Source organism: Gossypium hirsutum, chromosome D09 (genome assembly GCF_007990345.1).
Source record: "Gossypium hirsutum isolate 1008001.06 chromosome D09, Gossypium_hirsutum_v2.1, whole genome shotgun sequence".
In the NCBI taxonomy this organism is placed as follows: domain Eukaryota; kingdom Viridiplantae; phylum Streptophyta; class Magnoliopsida; order Malvales; family Malvaceae; genus Gossypium; species Gossypium hirsutum.
In genome coordinates, this window is record NC_053445.1 from 51,632,776 (window position 1) to 51,648,585 (window position 15,810).

General features: G+C 30.0%; 2 protein-coding genes across 2 annotated transcripts; both read left to right on the forward strand.

Annotated features, from left to right (window-relative positions):
* The first annotated feature begins 3,800 nt into the window (after nucleotides 1-3,800).
* On the forward strand, nucleotides 3,801-8,084 carry LOC121221014 (sugar transport protein 13). The gene is made up of 5 exons (XM_041101327.1): nucleotides 3,801-4,044; nucleotides 4,670-4,992; nucleotides 6,432-6,556; nucleotides 6,848-7,139; nucleotides 7,242-8,084. The coding sequence occupies exons 1-5, from the start codon at nucleotides 3,909-3,911 to the stop codon at nucleotides 7,950-7,952; spliced, it is 1,587 nt and encodes a 528-aa protein (XP_040957261.1). The 5' UTR covers nucleotides 3,801-3,908; the 3' UTR covers nucleotides 7,953-8,084.
* Nucleotides 8,085-8,958: 874 nt separating this feature from the next.
* Nucleotides 8,959-10,982, forward strand: LOC121221015 (mavicyanin). Its single transcript, XM_041101328.1, has 2 exons — nucleotides 8,959-9,286; nucleotides 10,442-10,982. The coding sequence occupies exons 1-2, from the start codon at nucleotides 9,103-9,105 to the stop codon at nucleotides 10,825-10,827; spliced, it is 570 nt and encodes a 189-aa protein (XP_040957262.1). The 5' UTR covers nucleotides 8,959-9,102; the 3' UTR covers nucleotides 10,828-10,982.
* Nucleotides 10,983-15,810: the final 4,828 nt, after the last annotated feature.

Consider the following 15,810-nt stretch of genomic DNA (forward strand, 5'->3'; position numbering starts at 1 on the left):
AACTGGGACAAAAAAAACAAGTATCAATTTGAACATCAAAGTCAAACTTAGGTACCAAACGATATATTAACCCAAAATAAAAAACCAAAACAATTTTCCTCCCACCACACAAAAAGATGGGAGTCCTGGTTTGCTTGCTCGTAGGTTTAACTCATAACTTTTTGCAAATTGCAACAAAGAATGGACCACCACATGGCAAGGCCTTTCTTCTTCATATGCTGTTTTCGACTTTGAGTTTTCAGACTTTTCAGGCAGGCCCTTGTTTTTTTTTGTTTGTGTTCCAATTTTCCACTCCATCGTTCACGGTCTACCAATTTTGATTTTTTAAAAAAAAATCAACGCTGATGGTGATCAGATGTTATTAGCACGTTAGTGGAATAATAGATTTTGTATTTTTCTTAAAATACAAAAGAAAAAAAAAACACCATAAAGTATGAAATTGATATTTTGTTGATACTATAATGCTATTCTTGTCAAATTACTCTTAACCCTCTTTTTTTTTTTAATGTAGAAATTTATTTATAATTGACTATTTGGGGAGTTCTGAAAATTAATCTCTACCTTAACTATAAAATTATATTGATTAGTAATGTAATTTTGGTATAGCTTTGTTCCTTGTGGTTGCAAAATTTGCAACAAATTGTACAGCTTGGACCAAATTAAAAGTGTTAGGTAAATGAAGAATAACAAGAACCCTAAAACATTCTTCTTCATCCCAACTTTTTGCATCTTTTCCATTCAAATACCTTTTTCAGTATTTTTTTTCCTTTTATGGAATTTGTAAGTAAAATCCCGGATTTAAGTACAAATCATAAATAATATATCACGAATATGATTAAATTTAAATTTAAAATAATCTGGAAAAAATGGAACTAAAATTTCATTTTTGCTTATTCCATATTGGACTTTCTTTGAGATTTTAGTTGTACATAAAAATTGATAATATACTACATTGCATATTAATAATAAATATACATAATATTAATATTAATAATATACATTGATAATAAACATAAATATTTCATATAAAATAATAAAATACAAATTTAATATTTATTTATTTTATTAAAAATGAGACTTTTAAATAATTTTTTCATTGAATTGATTTGTGACACCTGCACAATTAAAGACATGAATAATATAAAGAAAAAAGAAAAAGAAAAGCTTAATATTAACAATCACTCTACTGATATTTTAGTACAAGAGTTATTCCTTTTAATTATTATTTTTCAATAATATTTTTGCTAAAAATTTAGAATTACAATTTCTCTCCGTTTCTTTTAGTATTATTTTCAACAAATATATATTGTTTCTTATTTTTTAAAAATATGAAAAAAATTTTAAATAATTCTAACTTTAAATTTTCTCATATTACTCTTATTAAATTATGGACAGTTAATTATTTGATATTTTTCAAATTTTGTTTGAAACTTATTTTATAAAATAATTTTATTTAAAACTATTTTCCACTTAATTTTATTTCATATGATTACTGAAATTTAATTTTATAAAAAATATATTATTTTGAAAAAAAAGGTAAATTAAGACTATATTTGTAAAATAAAGTTTAAAAATATTTTATGAAATCATAAAAAAAAAAAGAATTATTAGGTTTTTTTTCTTTGATTAAAGTCAAAAGTGGCATTTCACACAATAATACCTTAGTTTTATTTGTTGAATATTTTTGTCAACAAATGATAAAATATTTAAATGCTAATGTTGTTACAACTATATTAATATTGATGTACCAAATAAGTTTGTCTATTATATTATATTTGTAAAGTACGACGATTTAATATAATTGTTTGAGATTATACTAATAATTTTAATTAGCGGATTTTGGTACAATGAATGTATCATTCATGTTTATTTTACAATTTATAAGAAGATTTAATATATCATTTAGTATTCGAGGTTCATACTTGTTGAATAATTTTTCGTTATGTCCCATTAGATGAGACAATTGAATATTTATATACATAGCTATTGTTCATAGAATTGACGCTCTTAGCATACTCTATGCATGTTGGACATGTGTAATGCTCTGGGCTACCTGCTGCACACTCTTTGGGCACCTACAAGCCGAGACTTGCGAGCTCCCCTTGTAAACTCCTATTGACCTGTGCAAGCTGGGTTCGCGAGCTTTCATTGTGAACACCCTTTGCGAGCTTCATACTGTAAGGCTTGCATGTATCCGTCTGGTGGGCCCTATCTGGGTCGCGGGTAGACTACCCAGACCTTACCTGGTTTTTAGGTCGCTGATCATAAATGCCTAACAATCATTTTTTTTCCTAATGTGGCTCCTGTGTTATTTTTTGGTCCAATTTGGCATCTGTTTTTGAAAGAAATTATATATCTTGGTACCCAAAGGTAACAATATTAAATTTTTAGTGCTTAATTCGTGTTTTAGGGTAAATTTGTTGAAAGTTAGTTTCTAATATTATCATGCTTGAATTTTTCATGATTTTACTAATAGAATAAGTTTAGTATTAATTGTAAATTTATTTAATTTTGTATTTAATTTATCAAATATAATCTGATGGATGTAATTTAATTTGGGTTTTAGGGTTGATTTGATAAAAGTTAATTGCTAATATCATTATCTAATTATGAATTCTCATTAAATTAACTTTAAAACTCGAATCAAATACTAAAAAGTTAACATCGTTATCTTTAGAAACTAAAATATATAACTTTTATCAAATACAAATATCAAGTTAAACAAAAAAAAACACATATACCACATTCGAAAAATACTGTCAAAATCAAGTAGCAGATTATGAATTAAACCTTCCTATGGGGAATTATTTCCAAAATTCAAGCTGTTTCCTTTAGTTAAATACCTTATCCAATTTATATGTATTTTCACGTCCTTTTTTTTTGGGGATAAAATATTAATCCATTAATTAATGATAGTTTCCTTTGAAACTAAACAAAGTAATTATGTGGTCTTAATGGCGAAATGCGTTTTCCCAATTCAGTGGATAAAACGTAAACATGGGCCATTAAACTCCTTGTTTTCCTCCACTTCCCTTCGGCTTTAACCCCTTAGCTGAGTCAACAACTTTGTCTTTGATTTGATCTTATCATTTCCCTTTCCAATTTTCTCATGCATGATTTAAACAAGTTGACCCAATACACCAAATTCTTCTTCATTTTCACACTTAGAAAATCAAATTTAATATTATCAATAATAACAAACAACTCAATTTTGCTTTATAAATCCTTCAATCATCACTCTTTTTCTAAGTTCTACAATGTGATCGCAAATAAATTATAATTTTCCACTCTATAAAGGGTTCCTATACTATGTGTTTTTGTTGAATTTAGTCCCTCTATTATTATTTGATTATAGAAATGTGCAGTTTTCAATCACGACGCTAATTTTTCTCCATTAATTTTGGAAAGTTGCACATAAAATTTGTCTAATTGTACAAAAAACATACCAAAATGGAAATAAAGATATATATATTTTGAAAAAAAGAGAGAAACTAGAAAGGAACAAATTAATAGAAGATGGATTAAATCCACCAAAAAAAGCATAATGTAGGGACCTTTTATAACATTTGACCAAATTAAACCCATTAACGTTAGCCAAAATGCCGTGGTTGACTAACGAGCCGTCAAAAGAAAATTAGAAAGCCAGCAAATAGTTTGTTTAAAAAAACATAGAAAAGTCCGTAGACACGTGGAAAGATCCTGATGGTGGTGACCCACTACGTCATCCAATTTGCTGGTGAGTCTAACTATTACTCTCTACTTCTATATAAACTCCCCCCTTAGCTTCTTCCTTTCATTGCATATTCTTCTCATTTCAACAACAAAAAAAAAAAACTCTCTTCTTCACTTTTAGAAAAAAAGAAGAAGAGATATATAGCTGTGTTTTAGTTGATATTCAGATAGAAATCATGCCGGCGGGTGGATTCTCATCGGTTACACCGGCGGGGGTGGAATTCGAAGCAAAGATCACTCCTATAGTCATCATTTCTTGTATAATGGCCGCCACCGGAGGCCTTATGTTCGGTTACGACGTCGGCGTTTCTGGTAATTCATTTTTTCGTGCTTGCATGGAAATTTACACGATTCATTTAGTAATAATAATGAATAGGGATTCCAAGTTTTAACCTCTTTCTTTTTGTAAATAAAATATCTTTTTTTGGCTGATTTTAATGTTTCTCTTCGTTACTCTTTTTTTGTATAAAAATGGTTACATAATTTAACACGTTTAAATAAATAAATATTTTTTGGGAGGGTTTTATTAACTTTTTTTTTTAAATCCTGGAAAAGAAAATAGTTTTTTTCTCTCCCGCCAAACACCGACTCTGGATCAATTTTTTAACTGAAAAGGGCAGCTTGGCAATTTCATAATTTCTCGGCCATCCTATATCGTTGACGAAAGAGTCGGTTAACGGTTGTTAGTGGAGCCCGGTTGTTGTTCGCTCGGCTCCAATATGTTCATTTTTTATGAAATTACCTTTTTGTCTATCTATGTGTTCTTTTTTTCTTCTTCTTCTTTTTATTTATTTATAATTTTTAAGCTCTACGAAGTAAAATAACTGATAATTAAATACTGATTATTAGTTAATTTCTTGAAGTAATAAACCAAATAATAAAATATTAAAACAAATCACTGTCTTAAAAAAATGAATTGATTAATTTTTTTATGTAGGTGGCGTTACGTCCATGCCCGACTTCTTGAAAAAATTCTTTCCGGTTGTTTACCGGAAAACCAGAAACCCTGGAATCGATGGAAATTACTGCAAATACGACAATCAAGGCCTTCAATTGTTCACTTCATCGCTTTATTTGGCTGGTTTAACTGCCACTTTCTTCGCATCCTACACCACTAGGAGGCTCGGTCGCCGCCTCACCATGTTGATCGCCGGTTTCTTTTTCATTGTCGGTGTTGTTCTTAACGCCGCTGCCCAAGACCTAGCCATGCTTATTACTGGCAGGATATTGCTTGGTTGTGGTGTCGGTTTCGCTAATCAGGTACTTTCAATAATCATCGCACAAATTTATATTTATTACAATTTATTTAGCATCAGTGTGTATCATATAATCCAACATAAGTTTTAATATTTTTTTATAAAGCACTTCACGTTTTTATTCGTACTATATGAGTCTCTAACTTTTAACTTCTATTCAAACGAATCCCTGATATTTAACTTATACATAAATTTAATTGTTTGAATTAAATAAGGGGACTAAATTTCGAAAGTCCCAGAGTACAGGGACTCAAAACACAATTATACCTAAATAATCCCTTAATATAATACTTAAGTACAAATGAAAGCATAATTTTGTGCATATATATGCATTATAAGAACTTAATTACACAATTAAAGTAGTAAATTTTGTAGCTTGGAGGTTGTCCCCAGCTGAGGTAAGCCTTGAAGACTTCATTACACTACATTAATTTCCCTTTCAAAGCAGTAGTAATCAGTCGTGTAGTTCCCTTTCTAAGCTACTATTTTTTGTTGTCGATAATAATAACACCATTTGAATTTTTATCCCCTATTGATCAACTTTGTTTATTTATCTGGTTTAATAGTCAAAATCCTTTACGTTTTCCAAGAATCCTTACATCCCCAGCAATCACTCTTCAACACCTACCCACTCTAGTCAAGAATGGACCGTCACATGTCACCCAATATTGTTCCTTGAAGTTTAGTGCTAAATTCCAACTTTTGTTAGATTGATGTAATTAATTTAACTAAGTAGGTTTGAAAAAAATATAACAAAATATAACATTATTTGTCACAATCCAAAGTGTTTTGTTTACCTCTAACTTTTTAACTTTAATATTAATATATTCTGAGGTTTGAAAATAACACATGTGATTGTGAGTTGTGTGGACTCTTTTGCTCTCTATTGGTTTAATTTAAGAAAGCATCATATGAAAAAGATCTTTATCTTTGGATTTATCCATTAAAAATAATAATATTTTAAAAAAAATCTTGAAAAGCAAGTTTATTCACATTTTTTCTTCTTGTTCTTAGAATCTTTTTTTATCCCTTTTTTTTTTAAATCCTTTTGAAAGGTCTTTTATGAATTACGTGATGCTTGTTTGAACTTTTTGTATTTACTTGGGACTTTAAAAATTCAACTAGAACAATCTTGTAGCTGATGGGAACAGTAGAGGTGCATAAGGTTCCCAATTGTATTCTTTTATTTAACTTTTAATTTGTGTCAGTGTAAAATAAAAATATCATTTTAATATATCTAGATTAGGTTATAATTTTTAACCCTACCTACCTTTGATATTTAAATACATCTATTCATATATTAAATTTGAAAAGGATTTTTATAATCCGACGTAATCAATGATTAATTTTTTATTAAATACTTCCGACCTTCAAATAATTTTGTATTAGGCCTCATATTTGATTTAATTAAATTACTTATGTGCTTATTTTTATAAAATACAGGCTGTGCCACTGTTTCTCTCAGAGATTGCACCTACAAGAATACGTGGAGGGTTAAACATATTATTCCAACTTAATGTCACAATTGGAATTCTTTTTGCCAATCTTGTCAACTACGGGACTGCTAAGTATGCCTCGTCTTTCTTCTCTTTTACTCTTTTAATTTTATGTATTTAATGTTTCATCATTAGGGGAAAAAAACTTTTTTTTTTCTTTTTGCCATTGGAGCAAAGATGTAGGATCAATTGCCTTGAAACTGTGATATATGAATGAAATAATTTACACCATTTTTGAAGGAGACCCCGTTGCTCTTAATCATTAACCAATTCCCACGTTTTGGAAAATATTAATAATAATGTGTTCATTTTTTGCTTTTTCTGCTGATCACAATCCTTCATTGCTTTGCTTTGGAACGACAGAATTACAGGGGGATGGGGTTGGAGACTATCATTAGGATTAGCCGGCATTCCAGCACTTCTCCTAACTGTGGGGGCTCTCTTGGTGGTCGATAGTCCTAACAGTCTCATCGAGCGAGGTCGTCTCGATGAAGGAAAGGCCGTGCTCCGAAAGATTCGGGGCACCGATAAGATTGAGCCTGAGTTCCTGGAACTTGTCGAGGCAAGTCGTATAGCTAAAGAAGTGAAACATCCTTTCAGGAATCTCCTTAAACGTAGGAACCGACCCCAACTTGTCATCGCAGTTGCATTGCAGGTTAGTGCTTAATTTTGGCTTCGTGTTGCTTATTTTTCTTGTCGGGTCGTAGAACTCTTACTTATATGTCTGTATTTTTATGGTGTTGGTTACTTGGAACAGATTTTCCAACAATTTACAGGTATCAATGCTATCATGTTTTATGCGCCGGTCTTGTTTAACACATTGGGATTTGGCAATGATGCTTCACTTTACTCTGCTGTTATAACCGGCGCTGTCAATGTGTTATCTACCGTCGTATCCATTTACTCGGTCGACAAAGTAGGCCGTCGTGTGTTGTTACTCGAAGCCGGTGTCCAAATGTTTATTTCTCAAGTAATCATAGCAATTATACTGGCATTCAAGGTTAAAGATCACTCTGACGATCTCCACAAAGGTTTTGCAATCCTAGTAGTTGTTTTGATATGCACTTTTGTGTCAGCCTTTGCATGGTCTTGGGGACCTCTTGGGTGGCTCATCCCCAGTGAAACATTCCCCCTCGAGACCCGATCAGCCGGGCAGAGTGTAACGGTCTGTGTCAACCTGCTCTTCACCTTTGTCATAGCTCAGGCTTTCCTCTCAATGCTCTGTCATTTCAAGTACGGAATCTTCTTGTTCTTCTCCGGTTGGGTCGTGATTATGTCCATCTTTGCATTGTTCCTTATCCCGGAAACGAAAAACATCCCGATTGAAGAGATGACGGAGAGGGTGTGGAAGCAACACTGGTTTTGGAAGAGATTCATGGATGATGATGAGGTAGCAGCTGTTACCAATGGTGACATTGCAAAGAAAAATGGGCATGCTAATGGTTTTGATCCAACTTCCCAGTTGTAAACATCTCGTTACGATAGAAAATAGATATACATATTTATTTCATATATGAAGAAATGCTTGAGTAATTATTGTCATTTTGGATCTTTGATGTATAATGGTTGCTATAAGGAAAAAAAATCAATCTTTCTAAAAGAATTACGATTTCAGTTCTTTTTATAGATAATATTCATCATAATTAAGAGATTTGTGATCATATATTTATTATACATTTTAATTGAAGGTTGATTTTGAAGCAAAGGGAGAACATCTATAATGTCAAATTGTTAAAGGGTCTTTACACTTTCAAAGACTTGAAACATTCCTAATGTATGGCATGTATAAATCTACAGTATATAAGAGAAAGTAGAATCCATTTCTTTTTTATGATAAGGGACAAGACAGAAAGAGAAATGAAATTGTATACTTCAATTTGGGAACACTATGTCATCATAGCACCTACCACTAACGTATATAAAGATTAGTGCCAATGAGGGAATCATTACAATCTAACACTCTTTGTCTGAATGTGAACAACATTGATTAGTTTAATTTTTGTATCTGCAAATATATATATATTTTTCTACAACTCACCCAACAGCAATAGCAACAACACCCTCTCCCAACATTCTTTCCTTTCAAGCGTTTCAAGCATTGTGTCCTCTAGAGGTTAAAACAATTGAGGGAGGAGGGAACATCAATGATGATATGCCAACAAAAGAAAGGGTCTACTTTTGGTTTTAATCCCTTTATTGTGTTGAAATCAGAGATTTAATTCCTCTATTTTAATTTGACATAAATTTGATACCTTTTTTTCTTTTTTAATGTATAATAATATTTGATGTTGTGTTAAAGTGATGATGTGAATTTTCATGAATCTGTTAACATTATTAATCTCTGAATCTAATAACAGAGATGAGATGATGAGTCTTGTCAATTTGGCATAAAAGAGGTGACTATTATCATAAATACCTGAAAGTCGGGACCTTTCTATAAAAAAAACATAAAATTTATGATGCCTCTGCGACCAAACTAGAGTTGGTCCAAAAGATATATATATATATACACACACCATGAGAGAAAGCATCCATTCCGATCCTCACAAATCCAGCCAAAAACAAAACACTTATTAATCCCTCTTATCCTTTCTCAGGGTTGAATTGCCAGTTTAACCATGGGTTTTTCAAAGAGAGGTGCGGCTGAGATTGTTTTGGCGGTGACGGCTGTTGTTGCCTTGTTGCAGTTCTCCCATGCAGCTGTTTACAAGGTTGGAGACAGTGCTGGTTGGACCTCCATTGGCAACCTTGACTACAAACAATGGTCTGCTATTAAAACCTTCCAAGTTGGTGACATTATTCGTAAGTTTCCCTTTTAAGTTCTTAGTCTCTCCTTGATGTTATAGATGATCTTTCAATATTTAGCTTATTTTTGCCCCCCATTTTTCATCTTTGGCTTATTCCATTTATTGGGTTTATTACATACACTAGCTTTGTTCTTTTAAAAGCAGCTCTCACCTATTTTATTTTGTGTTTATTAGAGCTGGTTCAAATGTTTGGGATGTTTGGTACGGGAAGGCATTGCACGGTAAAAATACAATATGATGCTTCTTAATTAAAAGATAAATTTCATTTTATCTCTTTTGCTCAAAATATGGGTAAAATAATCCATCTATAATCAAAGAGTAAATTAGTTTTTCTGTAAAAATTACATCCATTTTTATTGTTAAAAACTGATCCTCATATGTCAGCATGATGTACACGTGATAATGTGTCACTTTCTGATTATTTCATCATCAACAATAGTTTTTAACAGTACAAATAGATGAAATTTTTACAAAAAAAAGACCAATTTGTTCTTTGATTTAATGTACAAGGATTAATTTTTCTACTTTTTTAAGTAGAAGGGTCAAAATGTAAATTGACTCCTACCACAGAGGCCTCTATGATATTTTTACCTGCATTGCACCGAAAGAGAGAATCCAGGCTTGAGATATGTTGTTAGTAGGGTAGTCACGAGTCTTGAAAGGGGCCTCATGAACAGTTAAAACAGATATGGATATTTTAATTATATCAAAAAAGGGTTAATATAACTTTTAATCCCTAAACTTGGTAATTAGGTCCACATTAGTATCTGAATTGACAATTAGGTCTATTTAGGTCATTGAATTTAGATTCCTTCAAAATTTGATAGCGTAGCATAATTTCAGAGTGCCACATCATCAAACTTTTATTTTTACCAAATTTAAAGGCCAAATTGGACCTAGTTGCAAAGTTCAAGCATCCAAGTGAAAAAAAGAGAGAGTATAGGTACCAAAATAAACCTAATTGTCAAGTTCAGGTACTACAAGTTATATTAACCCATTTAAAAAATATACCCTGTTTAATTATTTTTTTTATAATTCTGGTGCAATTCTGTATAAAAGAATTTGGCAACAATTTATCCATTTTTCAATCTGTTCTTGATATATATGTTGATTGAATGATATAGCAATACGTTAATGCGCATGCATATAGGTTTTGAGTACAATGCTCAGTTTCACAACGTGATGCGAGTAACCCATCCTATGTACAAAGCCTGCAATGCCTCAGCCCCTTTGGCTACCTACACTACTGGCAATGACACCATCAACATTACCACTAAAGGTCACCACTATTTCATCTGTGGTGCTCCTGGACATTGTCAAGCTGGTCAGAAAGTCGACATCAACGTGCTTCGCACATCTGAAACAGCTCCAACTACGGCTCCCGAGGGATCAACAGCCGCTTCAGTTCCATCTGCCGGTAGTCCTGCGCCTTCGCCAAGCAGCGGTATCTCCTTGAGAGCTTCCAAGGGGAGTCTAATCACTAAGCTTTGTTTAGCAATGGCTGGTTTTGCAGTTTTTGTATCCGGTTTTTATTGAACAAAATTTTAGATTGATTTTTGTTGTATGTGGAATGGTTGATATACTTCTATAATGTCATTGGTTACACTACAGAGAGAGACATGTATTTCTCATGGAATAACATTTGTTATGTTGCTGAGTAGCTCCTTTATTAAGGCATTTGGCTTTCATCATTTTTTTTTCTCAATGATTCCTATTAATCATGAATATGAATATGAATGTTCAAAGGAGAATTCGTGTGCTGGTCTGATTGTCAAGGTGTTCATCGCCCCATGTGTGGTCTGGGTTTGAGTCGCGCTAATTACGTTGCTGTTAGAGCTTTACCCTTCGCTTATAATTCACTAAAAAAAAAAACTTCTTGAAGGATATTTATTTATTTCAGGCTCTAGCAGTAATGGATATGAGATTTATCTTTTGGAATGAGAAATTAAATTATATAGTTCTTAAATCAAGTGAGGCTGTAATAATCAAGTGATTATTTAGGTTTAAATAATTGTTTATGCAATACTTTAGAAATTGTTTAGGGGTTAGAATTGAACATTAAAGTTTTAAGAGATCAAAACATATTAATTTATTATTTCATCATTTTCGAAGGGATTAAACATATTTTTTAAGGGGTCAAAATACAATTTTTTGAACTCATGTGTTGTATACAAATGACTTAATAAAAAATTGTGCCACATTGATAACGGGGTTAATGAATTGTGAAAATTAACCTAAATTTAAAGTTTGATGTATACAAATGTACCAAATTAAAATTTGTGTATAACATCAAAGTTAATGTATAATTTTAATATTTATCCCAAATATTGTTAACCCTTCGATCATATTGAATCCTTCTAAATAATATATTTATAATTTAACTTATCTCACAAAAATAAAAACCACGACACCTATGTTAATTTGATGATTTAAGTTTTCATTTTAAAAGCTTTTACTGCCCATCTTAATTATCATTTATGAATTTAGTTTTATGAATTCCGCTCCCTTTACTAAATAATGAGCAACTAATCCTCAAATGTTAGATTAAGATGCAAAATGGTTTCTTTGTTAAAATTACGTCATTAAATGTTAATTTTGGAGTTTTATATAATAATTTTAGTCCTCATCATTTACATATTTATTCAATTTAACCCATACTTTTTTTATTTAGAACAAATTATCTCTTGTTCTTTCACTACTAACATGACATTATTTTATTATATATCACGTAAATAAATAATATAAAAAATTCAAAAATGGTAAAACATCATAAACTAAAAATTTCGACCTCCAGTAGATTTCTTTCAACTCACTATCTTTTCAATAATATGATGCATATTATATTTTTCTTATGATTAACTCCATTTAAACAATTAAATTTGATAATATAGGGCCATGTTAGTCGAGTATTGAGCTTGCGTACCTGCCTTGAAATTTAGGAAATTGTAGCATTTGTCCAAGTAATAATTAAATATGGAAGTCAGTTCATCATTGTCTATCAAATATTATTCTAATTAAATATATGTTTGTTAGCGTAGTTTAGATAATTTGTACGTTTACAAAAACAAGTGTGATATCAGTTTGATTCGGTTTAATTTTTTTTTAGATTTTTTAAATCGTCCATCATATAATTTAGTTCATTTCTCGATTTTTTATATTAATTTTTTGTTTTAGTTTTTTAGACTTATTTTAATAAAATCAATCTTATTTTATGACTTTTGAATATTACTTGATAAAATTTCAAGGTCATTTTCATAAATATTTTTTTTAAAAAAATAATTTTTCAAGAACTTTTAAATACAAAATTTTTATTTTTATATCATAAAAATTTAAAATTATTTATATATTAAATAAAAAAACAGAATTCGATTTGATTTCGGGTAATTGTGGTTTTTGAACTTACATTCTATAAATTGTCCAAAAAATTCGCTTCGGGTCAATTTTTTTACTCAACCCTATTGCAATACCTTTTTCGAGAGAGTTAATCCACTATTCTCAATGAGTACAAGTTGTGATATAAGTTTCCTAACTCACTAGGTAACAACCTCACTTATATACTTAATCTAGATAACTTTTCGTCTAAAACTTTAGATATAAATTGATTTACCCAATTTAGTTTATTTACTATATTTACACTCGATTCATACATTCAATCAAACAAACTAGGCATATGTAAAAGTTAATATGATTCGTTAAATTGCAATCATCTACGATCACTTAATTTCATTAAAGTAGTCACAAAAACGAGTCTTATTCATATAATCATAGGGGTTTTCTCGGTATCAGTTTCCTTAAAATTTTATTCTCTTATTTGAGGAAATTTAGATTAATTTTGATTTCATTAAAGAGCTGATAACAATTTTTATGATTCATCAAAATAAGGTACAAATGTATTTGATAAAAATATGGTAAGCCTTAACACTCTGCCAGCTTTTCATGCTAGGTACTCTGCTGCGAAAATTGAATTGAAGGACATATAGATTAACATGTAATCTGAGGACAAAAACTTTTAATAATATGTTTGTCGAGTGATTTTTTGTGTGTCTTTCCAGATAGACTAATTTTGTGTATCTATATGATACGATCATTGTTCATAAATGTGACATGTTAAGTAGGTCTCCATGTATGATGACACATATCCTATCTTAAGGTTAACACGTATATACTCAAAGTAGATTTGCACCATGTGTAGGCGAACCCATATTACATAGTACACGTCCTTATATTGGGTTCACCTATATTACGAATGTGCGAGGACAATGCATGTGCAAACCCATACAGAGTGTGGATCAGAACCTGACGAACTAGCGGATCAATAGATTGATAATAGTTAGTATTATAACAAGTTCGAACTTTAAACTTGCAAAATGAAGGCACGTCAAATGAACTATATTAGAAAATGTTAATTCTATTTAAATATAGATTTGGATGGATTTGAGTTTGCATAGGTAGTGGTTTTCTTATACGAATCAAGTTTGAACATAAATTTCTATTGTATGTATTTTTTAGTCGGATTCGCCTTAAAGATCAAATACAACAACTTCAAAAACATTTTAAGCTATATTGAAAATTTTAAACTTTTAAAATTTCTAAAAAATTAAAATTCTTTTCCAGTTTATTTAGTTTTTTATAATTTTTATGAAAAATTGGGGAAAATATAATCGATATTTGGAAATATATTTTTAAAATTTTAATCATTTATTAACGTAACATATAAAATAAAATCGTGCTACATCAACCATAAAAGGTTTGATAATCAAATTGCTCCAAAAATAATATAATATAAATAAAAAACTTCAATCATACTTTTACCTAAATCAGATACATACAAATGATTAGGCTTGAAAAATAATGGACAGACTACATCTTAATCAAAACTCTGAAGTCTAGGGCACGTGACACCTTTCTGCTTACAAGCACACAACACATGACTGTTTCCCTCCCACACTACGCTCACATTGCCACACAAAAACGAAATCGATGTTAATTACTGTTTTAACATCAATGTGCATTTACTATATTACTTTTATCTCAATCCAATTAATAATAAAATTTTGCTAATTTCATTTTTAAATATATATTTTTAAAAACCCGAAGAACTTTATGTAGGTTTTAACGAGGTTTGTGGCAGTCATTTTTAATAAAATCCAAATTTATAAAAATATTTATTTTAGTTTTTCACTTTGACGATTTTTAAATTTGTATTGTTTGTCAAATCGAATGTTAACTTTGTTAATGTAGCACCCATGTGTATGTCACAATTTTTATACTTTTTTTTGAATTTTTTATATTTTAAAATTTTAATGAATTGCTAACGTGATATCTGCATCAATGTACATGTACGCCACATTAGCAAAATTAACTTTTCTATATATATTTTGGGTTATGAATTAAGGGTTAAAAAAACAAAAATAAATAAATGAGGTAAAACTACCCTTATTCTTTTTTACAATACAATATGCTTTCCCGCCACATAAACAAAGTACTTATAAAAGAACAAAATAAGTGACGTTAAAATATAATAATTAATCACAATAAATCAAATAAAGAAACAAATGATATTTATGTAACCTAAAAAAGAGTTTTAAATTATTCTTGATGCCTAAACCCTGAAATTATTGACATGACCATGTGATCCTTGATTTAAAGATCCCATCACCCTACCCATCTCACACCACTTCCACCCTAACCAAAACAACCCTTCCCACTCCTCACATATCTCACCCATGTTAAATTTTAGGTTATAGGTTATTATACTCTTTGCAAATTTGAAATTTAGTCCTTATACTTTTATTTTTAAGAATTAAGATCCAGCGGTTACGTGGCTACCGGTATTTTTTTAGATCAAAATGTCACACCAACAAATTTAACAAAAAAAATTAACAGTGTTAACGATTAGACTTAAATTTTAAAATCTAAAAAGTAAAATGACTAAATTCTAAATTTATTAAAACTACAAGAACTTATGACATGTTTTAATCTAAACTTTATTTGACAAAAAATTATGATTTAAAATAATAAATATTATATAAAGCTTACTTCTACACCGGAAGAAAAGATGGGTTCAAAGTGCTCGAACCTACATATTTTTAGTCGTCACAATAATAATAGTACCAATTATGCCTATAAATAATATACTAGATTTTATATAAATCATAAAATTATGAGATAATTTAAAACAATTATACTTATAAAAAATACATGAATATAATATAAATTAACAAAATTATTTAACACTTAATATCTGGTTCTTTTAGTCGATGAGATAAATCACAAAACCACAGCTGAATTTTAATCTAATGTTCAAAGCAATATATAAAATTTAACGCGATAGAATTACATACATTTTAATTTAATAAAAAATAATTTATTGATTTCATATTAATAAATATAACTGTTTGTATAATTAAAGAACTAAATATAAAATGAAGCCATGTGGACTATGATCATAATAGTTAAAAGGTTAATGATGAAAGTTAGATAAAAGAAATTAGAACTAAATTGACAAGTGATATAAAT